General features: G+C 37.6%; 1 protein-coding gene across 39 annotated transcripts in view; it reads right to left on the bottom strand.

The window, feature by feature from the left end:
- RIMS2 (regulating synaptic membrane exocytosis 2) overlaps positions 1 to 16,436 on the bottom strand; it is a 478,829-nt gene that overhangs the window by 68,328 nt on the left and 394,065 nt on the right. For 17 of the 39 annotated variants that reach the window (XM_086465565.1, XM_086465572.1, XM_086465563.1 and 14 more), the window contains one exon: positions 2,278 to 2,450. The exons of 21 other annotated variants lie outside the window; for them this stretch is intronic. In XM_086465565.1, coding sequence (XP_086321691.1) covers positions 2,278 to 2,450 — 173 coding nt within the window. Of the gene's footprint in view, positions 1 to 1,016; positions 1,263 to 2,277; positions 2,451 to 16,436 lie in introns of all 39 variants that reach the window. One more of the 39 variants, XM_086465560.1, reaches the window with a different exon arrangement.

Below are 16,436 nucleotides of genomic sequence, written 5' to 3'. Positions count from 1 at the left end.
GTGTGTATGTACAGGCAAGTATACATATAAGTTTGTAGCAAAGGAAAAAGGTGGATTGCCATAGAGTGCTCTGTGCTTACCTAATATATATGTATGAGCACAGTTTTACAGGCATAAGTTATCTATAGGTAGCGCAGAATTAGCAGGTTAAAAAAAAAGTATATTTTTCTGAGATTTTCTGCCATTTTTGTGTAGGTAAGAAGGGGTTCAAGAATATTCAGCAAATCTCAAACTCATTTTTTGCTAATGAAGAAAGAAGGAATATTGTATTTCTCTTAATGCAAATTACATGGATTTTGCAATACAAAATGTCACTGATTTACATTAAAAGTCATGGTTCAAAGGGATGGTGGTAAAAGTATAAAACTGGAACATTATCTGATAAAACCAGAGCCAATTGTGCTGAAATGTTTCTGGAAACAATACAGCAGCAGAGGTACATGACCCCTCCACAATACAGCAACCCACAACACTTATTCACACGGAACAAAAAAAAGGGGAAGACTCTGCTTATCTACGTTGATTGTCGATCAATACGCACATTTGTCAGCCTACACAAAGCAGATTACAAAAAAAAAAAAAATCCAAATTCTCTTCTTTAGTACTGCCACAAATGAAAGTAAAGATGGTTTTGATATTGATGAGATATCACTCAACAAAATATTTTTCCCTGAAACAATAATTCAAGCAGGGAATATAATGAGGACTCTTACAGTTTCTATTGTTTATTATAGTCAAGCCCAAACTCTAGTCCAAACCAATTTAAAAAATAATATGCTGTAGTTGCATGCCTAATAGTGTCAAGTTAGTGTGCTACATCATTTGGTATGCAGAAGAAGTTCACTGAAGCTGAGAGTGAAAGTTGCTTCAATATGAAAGGATCATGATTGAAAGCAAAAAACGGCTGCAGAGAACACAGACAACAAGCTAAGCAAAGGGGAAAAAAGGGGAAGACAAGTAGGGTCTCGGTGCAGGAGGAAGAAGAATAGGTCTATAGAAACAGAAGTATATTTTACCTGTCATCCTCTTTCCCTTCCTCAGCTTGGTCTTCTTGAGCTTTTTCATCATGCCCTGATCCTTTGTTTTCCTCCTTATCACAGTTCTCTGTCACCTCTTGCCCTTCCCCTTTATCATTATTTTCTTGCTCCTTTGCTTTTTCCTCCTCCTCCTCCTCCTCTTTTTCTTCCTCCTCAGGAAATATTCCATCTTGTTCATCCCCTTCCAGCCCTCCCTCTTTTTTTCCCTCTATATCCCTTGTCCTTCTGAAGTCAACAGAAATTGAAAAAGGCATGCAAAAAGAAAAAAAAAGAAAAGAATAAATTAAAGTTAAGGTCATGGAGAGGAGCATGCATGAACTCACAAGAAAGGAAATGCAAAAGAAATTAAATGAAAACTGAAAGGTGGAATCAGTCATGATTTAAACCACGATGGCTAAGACTCCATCCTACACTAGAAAACTTTGGGACATTTTCTTAGGACAGTCTCTAAGTCCTTCAAATAAAAGTTGCATGCAATACGTCACTTTTAGAAATGTATACATAACAGTATGACAGAAACAATGTGGTCCTAACAATGCTCGTATAAGCAGATGTTTAAACAATGTTTTCAAACACACCGTTTATCTCAAGAGGACAATTTTCTGAGAATTAATATAGGCTGATATTGAATTTTGCTGAGAGATGGAGGTGGGTTACACCTCCCAAGAAAAATCATCTTTCATTCCTCCTACAGCCGAAGCTCCTCTGAGTGTGCACAGGGCGCAAAGGAGATGCTGTGTTTTGATCACAGATACACCAGGTACATCTTGAAGAGTAGTTCAATGGTTGTACATTTAAATTGGACTAGTGTAAATATTAAATAAACTGAATTGGTCTGTGTAAGTATTAAATAAGACTTCCATAAAAGTTCAGCAGCTCTAGTTTAAGAGGAAATTAAGATGCCTCTGACACTACCTGCAATTTTCAAGTTAAACTGTCTTTTCAGCCATATTAAGTATTTTACAAAATGATTTTCAGAAAGTGTGTCTAATGCTTGCTATAGGATATGTTTGTTATTTTAGTGTATGTTAATATAACCCGAGATGACAAAACTTGGCTAAAAACTAGTACCATAAGACTTCAAAAAGCATTAGACAAAGAAGATATTTAAACCAGTATTTTGCAAATTCCCTGCAAATTTCAACCTGGGCAAAATATTAATTTCAAATACAAATACTGACAAATGTTCAGTTACTTAAATTACATGCCTATGGCTGGCAGTACAGCTCCTTGTGCTCACCTTATTTTCTTGTTTCCTCTTGGACGCTCTGACTGGACGGACATGTAGCTTGTGCTGCTGAAACGCGAAGCGCTGCTTGTCCGTGACACAGCAGAGACATCACTGACATCGCTGTCTGAAGACTTGTTGGAAACATTGTCTGAGCCTCTCTGAGGATCCCGTCCTGACCGATACTGTAAGAGGAAAGGGACAAAGATACAGATGTTGTCAGTGACATATTACCACAAATCAGCTACGGAGATGGCCCCTGATGCTATCTAAACTGCCTTTGTCACCAGATTACCTGAATTTTTATAATGAAGTCTTTAACTGATACAGAATACAAGTTATGTCTTGGTTTTCCATTAATTTTACTCTGCTTTGCTCCCCATTGAAGTTATTAACCCCTCAGTTTCATCTACAGAGTGACTTGTACAAAACTTCTAGATCTTCCAAAAGTTTCACAGACCTTAAATTAGAATATTACGTCAACTGTTTCACCAGTGCATAAAGGAAAGCAGAGAGACTTAGTGACTTGCCCGTGATTACTGAACTCATGAAAGATTGAACACAAGACAGAATGTGCTTCATGCTATCTATAAAATACATGTCTCTTTTGGGGCCTAGCCTATTTACAAGAACTTCTAGCTGACAAATGCTAACAGTTGGTTTGTTTTTTTTCAAAGTAAATAGGTAGATGAGATTATCAATTCAAAAGACAAAGTGATATTGTAGCTGTGTCAGCCACACATCTTGCTGAAATGCTGGGCTGGGAAGTCTGAAAGGATGGGAAAAGACTAGAGAGAATTTGTACTGACAGTGTACGAATGCCTCAGAAAGTAAAAAATTACAATTGTATTTAGGCTTGTTTGTTAGCGTTATGTTCCAAACACAGAACTGTCAGGTGACTGGTGATCAGCAGTAAGACCATACAACATAAAGCAGTGCTGTGCAGAGGTATTCAAGTTAGAATTGTGGCTAGTTGTTCTTGTTACACAAGTTAGCTCTAAATTAATGCTAAGTCTGTGCCACCCTGCATTGCACTATGTGCAGACATAATAAATAGTAGAAAGATATTTTCCCCTCTCCTCTTCGTATACAGACATTTCTGTATATACAGAAAGCTGATGGTTTACTATTGATAATCTTTTCAGTAAAATAGTACTACCAGATGCATTGTCAATGATCACCAGGTAATTGTTTGGCTGACATGGAAATAAGACAGTATGGAAAGACATGAAGAGCAGCACAGACAGGACTGAAAGAAAACAATGGGAGAAAATCTGCATAATACATTAGTGTCTTGTTCAGCTCTTGGGTGTAGCAACATTGGACTCATCCACCTGGAGAAAATAATTCATAATGTAAGGTGGCAGACCTGTGTAGTCCTGCAGAAGAGAAACGTATCCAGGTTTGGCAATCAAATTTGTTCCTTTTTCATAGTTTTAGAATAACTGTCTTTCATGAAGTACACAGATCATTTCCTTCTGTTCTTTTGCAAGGAATATTACACTGGGAAATATTCTGAAAGACTGTGCAATAGCGTTTGAGTGCCTATTTACCATAAACGAATTTTACACCCAGAAATAGTAAGTTATTTTGCCCATATTAAGAGAGGGAAATGAAACAAAGAAAACAAAAAATGCTTGTGCAGGTTACACTGTACATGTGTTACGGACAGCGACCAAGCACAAACTGAACTGCCTGCTTACGTGAAATGGTCACACATGCTGCAGCTGGCTTCCTGATCTGTACGAATTTACAGAACTTGTGTTCATTGACAAACCACTCAAGCCCTCCCCAGCCCTTAAGTGTGAGAGTGCACTTAGCCAGCCATAAACTCACAGAGTATCTCTGTGATTACCATGTTTAAATGTTGTAATAGTTACTGACTGTTTTTACTGATGCCATTAATATTTTTGCTTGATAAAGACAATGGTACATATTACTATTGATATATTGATTTGGGAACAGAAAAACAATGATTAAACAGCTGTCCTGATTATCAGAGCTAATGGAACATCATACCAGAATAAAAGGATTGTTCTCTTTCAGCATATCCTTTTAAAAGAAAAACTATTTAGACTTTTGGAGAAGAAAAAAAATAACTATGCCTAATGAAACACATATCTATTAATTTCCACCCAAGTAACCCTCCCTAGAACAATTCTGCATTGAAGACAAAGTTATGAGTGTAGTTTATGTTGATTTAGCCTAAAACTACCAAGACTGGGAAGTACAGGCTGCTGTACTGGGCCACCACCACGCACTACAGAGAAGGCAATGCAGAGCTGCCCTCAGGGCTTCAGTATTTGCTGAGGCTCCCAAGCAGATGTACTCGCCACGCCAAGCCCTGTGCTGCCAAGGCTACGCTGCTGCTGGCTTCCAATGGAGCTAATGTACAGCCGCGTTGTATACGCCTGTATGAACAGCTGTGGCATTGAGAGTGGCTAGTGACCTCGGGGTAGGCACACCACTAGCATTACAGACCTGATGTGGCTACCCTCAGGGGAAAGAAGGGAGACCGTAGTGTCAGATGTAAATCGTTGATGGAATTGTTAATTACATTCCAGTTAGGGGATAGATAATTACTTGTGGGGATTCATAGAATATCAGACCTTCACCTGCAACTTTCACACTGAGCTTGCCAAGCAGTCCATGGAAATTAGCCCTTCTAAATTCAATACGTGCAAGAAACATGAAGCAGCAAACAGTATCAGCATTGAACAAAGTTATTCTAGAGTCATTCTGCAGCATATGGAATATTTCATAAACCTATGGCTTTGATTTTGCCTGTTTCATTTCCACACCTGGAGCACATTAGTTCTTAAAACACATTTTTCATAGCAATATGCCATATATAACAAATCAGACATTTTCATAAATGAAACAACCTTGTATTTTTTTTAAAGCTGATACAATAGTAATAATCTAGTGATATATGGTGAAGATTGAGAATGGCTATCGCAAGAAAAACAACTTAAAGGTAAAACATTTTGGAAATATAATGTGAACAAAGATCATCAGAATATTACTTTCTCTCTTTTTTCTCAGTTGTATGTAAAGGTACTTCCCATTAAATTTTTCAGTTGGGTCAGATAGCACAGAAATATCATTTGACCCTTACTACTTCAGGATGTTTTAGATTTGAAATTCGGAAAGTTAACGGATCCTTTCATTAAAACTCAATGTCTTAATGTAAAATATTTATTTTTAAATTTTTTAATTACACACTGAGTTACAGTCTCAGCATCTCCTAGCTATCTACCAAAGTAACATCTGGAAACTGAAACTAGATTTTCTTTCTTGCTGGACAAAGCTCAGGTACTTCATATTCATCCATTAACTCTGCTCCAAATTGCTCTTTATTCTGCTGCTAAGGTTTGTTTTTGACCTTATATCTGACTTAATTTTGTTTAGGAAATGGATATATATGGTAAGTGTATTGCATGTTAGTATTTTGGTAAGTGCAGCACAGAAAATTAAAGGAAACATATGGCTTGTTTGACAGAAGCCATGCTGGCATTTCAGTTTTACATGTTTCTTAAATTGCAGTTCTATATAAGGCAGGTTCTGAAGGGCTCCTTTGCTCTCTTTGCCTCAAAAGTAAAATGTCACCTCTATTGTGCGAATATTGATTTTTCAAATGTGTTCAGTTCTTTCATGTCATATACTCTGACTGTAAAATACAGCAATTATTGCACAATTTTGCACTATTTTTCTTCAAGTTTTGTGTGCCTAACATTGCCCCAAGGCATTACGTCTTCATATATTTCATTTACTTCCTTATTTTCTTCCTCCAAATTTCAATTTCTTTTTTCTAAATGTCACCAGCTGCATGATAAGACCAACTATTAGACTGAAGAGGTCATTATTAACCAAGTACCATCCATCCATTATATCTGAAACACTGCTACCATTTCCTGTCCCTCTCCACTGCTGTCCCTGCATACCATGCTGTAGGAATTTGCACTGGCTGAATGTACGCTCTTGAGGAACTGCAGCTCTCATCACTGGATCCTGGCTGTAGCACGGCCACAGGTTTGGATCATCAGATCCAGCAACTACCCTATATGCTCCAGTTTCCCTCAGAAGAAAACCCAGTCATAAGCACAGTAACGGAGCCTCATGTGTACTGACAGCTCCCCCAGTTTGGACAATGACGAGGTCCAGGCTGTGATGAAGCATACCAGCCTACTGTGCAGGTTAGGTAAATACTTTTTCTTTTTAACTTTTTGTCTTTTCTATTTTTTAAATAACAGCCACAGCAGTAGAAAAATTATCTCCTAACTTTCCCCACGCTGGAAATATATGTCTCTTTTACTAGAATAAGGTTAAGTTTTCATTTCCAACCCAATCAAGACTCGTATGATATAGGCAGCATTCTGAACTTTATAAAGCAGTAAGAGTACCCAGCCTCTTCAACCTGTTTCAACAATAGGAAGTCTGCTGCAAGCAGAGGGGTTGATTAAAACTCGCTCTTGTATTTTTAATAGCAAGATGATTTTGTCCTATTTTGCTGTGTTGAAGAATGGAATAAATTCCATTATTATAGATACTATCAAACAAGTTTTAAGGTTTCTAAAAGCCCTTTCTTCTGCATTAGTAAAATAATCAGCTGGAGACCCTAATAAAGTGACAGTTAGGTGTTCGTGCCAATACCTTGTAACTGCAATGGATTACATTCCTGCAGTGATGAATTCAAGATTATTGAAGCTGAAAACCAAATTCTTGCTCTGCTTCATAATACAACAACCTCTGCAAATGTTTTGACCTCTTTGAGAACTACCACTATATGACTGACAGGCCACATAGAGCTACAACTGCTCTGAAACCTATTTCTCGAAAGGAAATGTCTTGGAACTTCCAATTCAAAGGGAGTTTTAAAGTGTTTCATATTGCTTTAATCTATTGTTACCAGTCTTCCATCTTGGGCTATACAGTCATGCAATTGTCCAGGCAATTGAAATTGTCAGTGATTTTCAACCATCTTTCTATTTTACTATTTTTTGGGGGTTTTGTTTTCTTTTGTTTTGTTTTTTTGTATAGTGTACTCATCTGTTTTTATTTGCTAGCATTTACATAGGAACATGCAAATCTGGTCAATGTTTTTACTGATCAAAATGTTGGGAAGACATTTCAGACAATTGTCCATTGTGCTACTATGAGAAGATTAAAGAACCTTTCTGGACTGTTTCAACAGTTCTTTGCCTCACTGACAAAAGCTCTCGAGCAGCCAGAGCACAGCAATTGAATGAAATGTTCTGTATTTTCAGCTGTAGCTTTCAGTGCAAGTTCACAGCCTCTAAAGGCATTGCATATTTTACTTACCACTCATCATTTGAATGAATGTTATTGGATTGTTTGATTCTTTCTAAAGCCCTTGTTAATGGCTGCCTAATGAAGTCTGCCATTAAAAATAAAACCAAATACTTACTTACTAATATTTACAACAATAGCATTAGATTTATATAAAGCAAAAGATTCTAAGTTATTTTTACAAACTACCATGTACAAATGAATATGTAGAGAGAATATATGTTTATCTGTAGCTTGCATACACACAACCCCAAGATGAAAACTATGATGAATCTGCCCTTGCATGTAATTAATACTTAGCCAACTCAATGATCTGCGCTTACATTTGTCACTCCTGTCTGGCTCCATCAAGGCAAATAAGGTACAGCCAGCCAGCCACGTCAGCCTCTGCCAGCCCCGCTTTAGCTATCACCTGCACATGGCATCCATTAGTCCCTTGGAAGATTTAAGGTCTGACCAGGGAGATTAATTCTTGCACTGCTCTGGTATCAGGTATATAATAAGCTCCACCGTTGCCTTGCACTGCTCAACATGGAGCTGCAACCAGTTCTAGCTCAGCTTCGTTCCTGGCTGCTGATCCTGACTTCTGCTTTGTAGTCCTGGATCCTATCCCATCTTCCTCCTTTTTATTCCTAATTCTTTGATCCTGCTTTCTTAGCCCTGCATTTTGCTTCTGGTGAGTCCCTTTGGCACTGTTCCAATCCTGTTCTCCCTTCAGCCAGTTCTTGTTTTGCATTAGGCACCCCTTAATCACCTGACCCTGGCCCTACTGTGTCTCTCTTGACATTCTTGTCTTGCGTTAGCATAAAAGAGAGAACTACACATGGTGTTGCTACTTCTGAGCAGTACAGTGACCGAACAAGTAAATCTACCTGGATGTACAATGGTTCCCTGTATAACCATTCCTTCTTCCCATTCTTTATCCAACATCATTTTTTTCCCCCATTATTCAGAACATTCCAATCTACTTCTACCTTGAGTAAAAAGAACTGACTGTAACCTGAGTTGCAAAATGCACCATCTAAACCATCCTAATCTCCAATTAAGTTAGGCCACCAATTGAAACATGTTGGTAAAAAGCAGCATCTGTATTTCTATTGAACATGTGAAAAAAAACTATTTCAAAAGTTCTCACATCTTTCCCTTAGTGGTTTGGTGACATCTATTTGTTAATTTCACTAACCAGTGCTCACGTAAATTGTCTTACAAAGGAGAAAGGAGCTCCTAAAACCTGATTTTACTAAGGGACTAAGCCGTGTTGCAAACAGCATCCTACTGCTAAAGTAGTAACTGACCAATGAAAAAGATCAAGCAAGTCAGCAGTGGGCCCTGGCAGCAAAGAAAGGCATCCTTGGTTGTACTGACTGGAACATAACCAGTAGATCAAGGGGAGTGATTATTTTCCTTTATGCAGCAGTCATTAGACCACATCTAGAATACTGTATTCAGTTTTGAAACTCAAAGTACAACAATGATGTCAAGAAACATGAATGAATTTATTAGAGGGCCACAGAGATGGCTGGGGCTAGAACATTTGCTGTGTGAGGAGAGGCTGGGGAAGCTGGGCTTATTCCACCTGGAGAAGTGACGGCTTTGGGAGTACCTAACAGCAGCCTGCAGGTCTTACAGAGAGGATTTCAAAAAGACAGAGCCAAGCAAATCACAGCAGCTTTGACTGGTATAAGAAGTCACATTTTTACCATAGGAACTATGAAGCAGTGGATCAGGTTGCCCAGAGAAGTTGTGCAGTTTTCATCCTCGAATGTTTTCAAGACCCGACCCGGATAAAGCCCTGAGCAACCTGTACTGATCTCACAGCTGACCCTGCTTTAAGCTAGGAGTTGGACTAGACAGCTCCTGAGGTCCCATCCCCTCTGTCATCCTATGGGTCAAGGTGATCCAGGAGCTGAAGAAGAAACTGAATGGGCAGTAGTAATGCAGAAGCCACCAATGGATCACTAAGGCTGACTGGAAATCTAGAGGGAGGTAGTCTGGAGGCCAGCCAAATCAAAAGACAAAAATTTGTCTGCTTCACATATGTTGGCATATGGTGCAATTTTTTTAAGAACCCTTAAGTGCACAACATGAAATAAATGTCATAGGGCACTAGAAAATGGTCTGGGATTACAGCAAAGAGAACTTACAGGACCTGCAAGTATTTGGTAAAGTAGAAAATAGTAAGGCAGCTTTTAAGAAGTATTTGGGTCTTTTAGGTAGCTTGAGAATTATCTTGTCAAGTTTGTCTTCCTACAAAAAATCTGTTCCTGCAGTCAGTTTCAAAACACCAAGTAGCCTCTTGTTCTGATGTTCTTTTTCATACAATATGACTTTTAGAAGATCAAGACAACCTCTAATTTCAGCTGCACTGATATCTGTCTGAAATAAAGCTGTTATTGATGCAGAATTAATTCACAAAGATAGCTTCATCCAGTCTAGGGACTAAGTGTTCTTATTTAATCTTACTTTAAGTCAGGACCAAATTTTACAAATCTTGAAAGGAGAAAGCATGGCAAACTTTCTGCTGGGGTATACAAAGTTGCCACATTTATTCTAAAAACTGTTCAAAATCACAAAGACACTTTTTAAAATCCCATCTCTCCTATGAAAAACATAGTGGGTAAAAAACTGTTGTTTAAGGTAAAGTAGAAGACAAGTAAAACAACACAGGAGCAATTCTAAGCATCACCACACGCAAAAAAATTCTTAAAAGGCAATCCAAAATGTGTTACACACTGGAGTGAAAATGTAAGGTCTATAAAGGCCAAGTAGGTATCTCATAATACCTCATCAAAAGCTACCTTCAAGTCATTACTCGTAGAGAGAGCTTCTACTCGAAATCATCAAGTCATTGGAACAGGACATGACATTTCATAATAGCAAGAGGTTACCACCACTGGCTTGTGTCCTTTGCTATACACCTCATGTACTACATAACTAGGCACCTACACTTTAAAAACTAAGATAACTAATTTCTATCTATCAAGGAAAGTAACTGAGATTTTTAAGAAGAGTTTTCATAGTCCGAATATTAAAATAAGATGACCTTTTCCGTGATTCTGACAGATTAGATGAGGTAGAAGAGAGATCCAGGTACAGCATACAGCTAGGGTGAAACAGCTATAATTGACTACATAAACTGGAACAAATAGAAAATCTCATGTGTCCTGTGGATGGACTTCACCTTGTAACAAGATCTGATAATTTCAACATACCTTAACAAGTTATAGGTAAACCATAGAATGCTCTCCTCTTATGTAGCCAGAATATTCCCAGCAATTTTTGAACAAAAGAAAAGATCTTGAAGAAATATGAGTCTACATAATATGAAGGTAAATAACAGCTTCAAAAGAAGAACACTTTAACAAGAATTAAGAGTAGAAGGATGTCCAACAATCATTCCTCCTTTTCTGACATGAAAGTAATTCAGGAAAGCAGGCAAAAAGCAAAGTAAAACAAAGCTGTTTCTAAAATTTATAAACAATTGCTATCCAAATTCCCTTTCGTACTGCTGACATTCTCCTGATTTTTCACTGTTATTTGAAAAAAGGCAGACTCAGTCACCAAGTGTCACATTAGAGAAACAGGTCCACATTCTGGCATTGTGATGGTAGGTAATAAACTCTTGATGTAGATCTCAAACTTCCCAGCACCTTTTTAACTGCACACATTAACTTTTTGACTGTCTTACACAGAAGGAAGAAAATCTATTTAAAATAGACATCAGCAATACTTTAGCATTCCAGAACACTGTGCCAAGACTCCTGAAGATGCATCATCATGGACACTGTACACTGTAAAAAATCTGAGCCGTTCAAGTCAGGGCGATTACAAAAATGCAGGTGTCCAGGGCTTCACAATCTACTGGGCAATTGCATTTAACGGTATCTACAGTGCTTTATCTTTGTGAACTCCAGCATGTTTGTTAGGACAAACTGGTGAGCCTGCCTACATTTAACTCACTTGCTCCATGGGTTCAGTTTCAATGATAACTCTTAATTCTCCTTCTGGTCCTTTTTGGTCTTCTAACTCCAGTGAATCCTATTTCACTGATTAAACAGAGTGTACTTCTTGTATTTGTTTCTGTTCCTCAAGTGGTTCACATGTCATTTCTGCTGCCACTGCACTCAAAATACGTGGCACTTCACACAGTCCTGCCATACAGGCAACAGCTTATTTTTTAAAGTGGGTAAAAAGGCAGGATTTCTGTTTTAAGAAATCCTCTTTTGTCTCTGATTGTTCTACCTAATTTGGGCTTCTTTGAGATGTTACTTTGCAAATGTAAGCTATGAAGTCAAATAATAGGCATTTTAAAGAGTTGTCATTTAACCTGTACTTTAAACTTCTTTTCCATAATTTCTTTGTAGTCCTTGGATCTCTCATAAAAACAAAAACAAAACAAAACAAAACAAAGATGGAAAGGCAACCACCTCTTCTTATCACAGAATTTCTGTTTCATTACACTTTATTTCACCCCAAAAGCCTGTGAAGTATTTCAGCATACCTGGTGGTTTGAGAACAGAGATATGAGCTTCACCCTAATCCTACTTTCTCCCTGTAACATTCAAATATGACTTTCACCAAATTTGTCCTGGGACACAGCACCTTCAAAGGAATTCATGCTGAAGAGAACAGCTGCATTGCTACATGGGCCATCTGGTGAGTGCTTATTCCTGTAAGCAGAAGTGCCTAAGGACCATGACTAACACAATTGCTCAAGAACAGGATATAAATATATTTTTGTATGATTCCACTTTCTAAGTCCTTAAATCCGTAGATATCAGAGGGTAGCCTCCAAAATCAAGCGTGATTTGAGCGAAGGTCTCATAATCTTTTTTCCTAATCTCTTGTTTTCACTGATTATTAGGATACATCTTGGAAAAATCTCTGTACAATAAGAAATAAATGAGCTCAGCTGATAATTTGTCTACAAATTTTCTGCTGATTCGTGTCTAGCCGAAGGGGAAAGAAATCTGCAAGATGTAAATACCACAATCTCCTTATCCCTCCATAAGCAAGTTAAACTGCTTAGAAAACATTACTTTTCCCTAAAACGTATTCACTGAGCGGCTTTACCATTGTTATATGGCAACTAGGGGAAAAAAGGTTGCAGGGAGATCCTGAGCATGCAAATCACTCTTAGGGAATAGAAAAACTGAACTCTTTCTTTTTCTTTTGAGTCGTTGTGCTTCAGTTCTCAAAGAGGGAGTAATTAGAAAACATGTATTACTTATTTCTGTCATATGGCATTATAAATACTATAATAATTTACCTCTTTGCTTGCTTGTAAGGTTAATTTGTATTCTATTTTATGAATTCATATTTTAATTCAGTTTTATGAAAATATGCAACACCTAATAACATTGGTTACAACTTCAGCTTCACCACATAAAACACTTTAACAGTAGGATAATAATGTGTAACATTTCCAGAGAAGAAACAAAAAAAAACTTAATTGAAACTGTGTGAGAAATTTAGATCATTTCATAAGACAGTTATTTATGTTGGAACTATTCTATGAACTTCTGTGGACATTTTTAAAACTCTTTATAGAAGATTATAGAAGTTATTTTCATTTTACAGCTGTTTCTTTACTATAGCATTAGCATAGCATTTCCTAAATGTTTATGACTAGGAACTAGCTTAGAAGTGGGAAATGAAACATTTCTAAATGCCTTCTAAAAACCACCCAGTTATTGCTTTACAATTCTTGAAACTGAAAGTCAGCCTGTTTACCAGAAGTGAATTTATATTATTGTCTCTTAGATACAGAAAACTATGTGACAGTGTTTTGAATTTTGTTTTTAGAAAAACATATTCAAACTAAGTAAAGTGCAGATATTATTAATTAGCTAGTTGCTTCAGATTAAACTACAGAAGCGTGCAAATCCCTAGAATTGTTTTTTACCTGAGGGTATGTGTCACTTGAGAGAGAACACAAACAGGATGATGCATCCTGGTTCTCTGAAATTTAATGGATCTAAGATACTCTATATGAGGAAACTAACATAACATCTTTTACAGATTTCACACAGCTTGAAGTAAAAAGATACATCAGATAAATTTTACTGCAATAACACAAGTCAAACTTCATGACAAAATTGTGCACGTTTGATTGTACGACATGAGTTTTTTTCCTCAACATAAACTGGCTCTGGAAGAAACATGATTTTGATACTCCTTTTCAGCATGATACAGCAGACGAAAGAGCTGCATATATTCAAGGCAAAAGTTTAGGACAAGATGGTCTTTTACAGAAGAAAAAAAAGAGGTTTTCTTTATGCAGACTTTATTAAATTTATTTGATCATTTTGTCTAAATGTCATTTTCCACTGTCTTGGAATACTACTAGTAGAATAAGTTTGCTGTGATAATTTAACTTTTCCACTTTTTTATTACAAAAATGAACAGGATACATCATTACTCTGTTCAGAAGCGAGGATTAAATTTTCATAATTGCTTTTTATTTTTTTTTTTTGGTGTTATTTCCTGTTATTATTCACTGATTCCAGACTGTCAGTGAAATCTCTGGTAAAACAATAATGTCCATCTGCAGGAGAAGGATAATATTCTTTCTGATATATTACTAAAGTAAATATTCTATTGCCTAACACTGAATAAATATTAATTCTTGTAAGCAAAGACTTCCAACAAATGACAGTCAGAAATACCATAGGTTAGAAGGGCTACAAAGGTAATATCATGTTTTAGCACCATTCTCACTAGAAGAGTTGCTGAAGGCATTAAGGCTTTACAAAAGGAAGACCTCATGCTGAGACTCCAAGGTCCTGACTGATTAGCTCCATTGCGCAGAACCAGCTTTTGCAGAACAATGGTGGTATGCTACATATCCATCCAAATCCTTCATATAAACTACTTGCAATATGGATGCTTGAAGTCACAGTTATATTCACTAAAATTAACTAGGTAGTTAAGATACTTCAAAAAAAAGAAGCAAAAAAATGCAATGCCTTGGGGAAATCTGATAGAGATAACGTAGCTTTTTTCTTGCATGACAGATGGCAAAAATTCCTCAAAACCACAAATCTGTTGTTTGGAAAAAGGTTGATGAACTGGCAAAATTTTCACTGATAACTTTAGGGCTGCTATCAAAGAAAATCAACCCCTTCAACAAAGAGAGGGACTCCCAGAGACCAAATCAAGGAAAACATCCACACTGCTAAAACCACTTTACAGGCCTTATCCTTGTAGTCAGAACTACGAATGGTAAACTCTGGGCAAATCCTCCACCTAAGGTATGCCCAGCCGAACCATGGGGAGCGGCTCTCTGGCGGCCATCCCGGGAGGACCTTCTCAAGCTGCTGCAGCACTGGGGAGCCAGGGAGGGCAGGAGGTGCGTGAGGCGAGGGGCCAGCCAGCTCTCCTGCCTCTGAGTCCAACAGTGCTTGGTGGCCTCTGAACCAATCCCATGAAGCAGACAGACGAAGGTTCTGCTTCTTCATTTTGAATCCTAAACATTTAAGTAGGCTCTGTGCAAGCACTGCATTGGTGTTAGGGATTAAAATAGTTTACTTGTAGAATATTAGAATTAATTGTGTGATTGCTGAAAATTAGGTTGAATTGAAACTTGTTTTGCTTTGCTTAGCATGAGTGACTGGAGTGCTGCGGCCTGAGGCTGCAAATCATAACCGAACTTCAGCTGAATTTTTGCTTAGTCAAATGGAGATGTACCGGGAGCCTCACACAATGAGATGAACTGAAGCAAACCTACAGTTCAAGGAAAAGACCTTCAAGAAACAGAGAAACCGTTCCTTCTGAAGCTAACAGAAAACAGATGAGATCCAGGTGCAGATAAGACAGGAGGATGGTAAAACTACAGGAATAAATAAAATTCGAAAGATGTTACTGTAGTCATTGCAGAGGAAGAGCAGCTATTAAAGAAGCTAATCGAGCAAAAAGTCTGTTCATGTCTCATGGATAGGCATGTGAACACCTTATGTAATATATCGCGAAACTTTAAAAAGGCACGGGGAAATAACCAAGGGGTGTCCCCCCTCCAGAGGCACTCAGCTCGAGCTGAAATAAACCGTCTCTGTGGCAGAACCTAGGCTCTGAATCCTCCCTTACAGTCAGGGGCTAAGACCGGATGCAGCCAAACCTAGACTCCTCTCAGAGAGGAAGTTTAGAAAGCAAGGTGATCCAGTCTGAACCTTGCGACTCGGCAGAGGCCCTTCCCGAACAATTCTATAACAATTGAGACTTCAGGTGTATCCTTCCTAATTGTGTGCCACACTTTCCTTGTTTTTTTACGGTTAATAGCTTAGCAAATCGATCTAGCAAACATGTTTCCATCTAGCTGGAACCACTGCTCTACTCCTGTTATCTTTCGAATGTAACTAATGTCTTTTTTGTTTCTATTCTGCTTAGCACAGAATTAAGTAGCACAAACTGCAGTCTGATGTGACACATGTTATCATAGATTATTATTCTCATTTCTTGGCACTCCCTGACTGTTGCAGCAATTCAGTTAACTTCATATATTCTCTCTTTTTGAATGCCACACTGTGGCACCCAGATATTTAGTATGTATTTCCCAGTTAATTTTCCTCCTTGTTTTCCATAGATTTTCTCATTTATTATCAGCATAACATCAGTTTCAGTACATTTTAGATAATTAATTCAAGTGCAGTCGCACCATTTTATACATTAATTGTTACTCAGTTCAATAGCATCTTGGAACTTTACGGCTTAAATTCAGATAAGAACTGTAAACAGAAATAACTGAGTTTACTATGAAAAGACAGCCACTGAACCAAAATAGACTAACAGCTTTGCAATTCATGTGTCTATACAAAGCAGTTTTGAAAGGAAAATATCTTCCATTACAAAAACGATAAAAGGAT

The sequence above is a fragment of the Leptosomus discolor genome, chromosome 5 (genome assembly GCF_034619465.1).
Source record: "Leptosomus discolor isolate bLepDis1 chromosome 5, bLepDis1.hap2, whole genome shotgun sequence".
In the NCBI taxonomy this organism is placed as follows: domain Eukaryota; kingdom Metazoa; phylum Chordata; class Aves; order Leptosomiformes; family Leptosomidae; genus Leptosomus; species Leptosomus discolor.
Note: the sequence above shows the minus strand (reverse complement) of the source record. Positions and strands in the feature narration are given on the sequence as shown.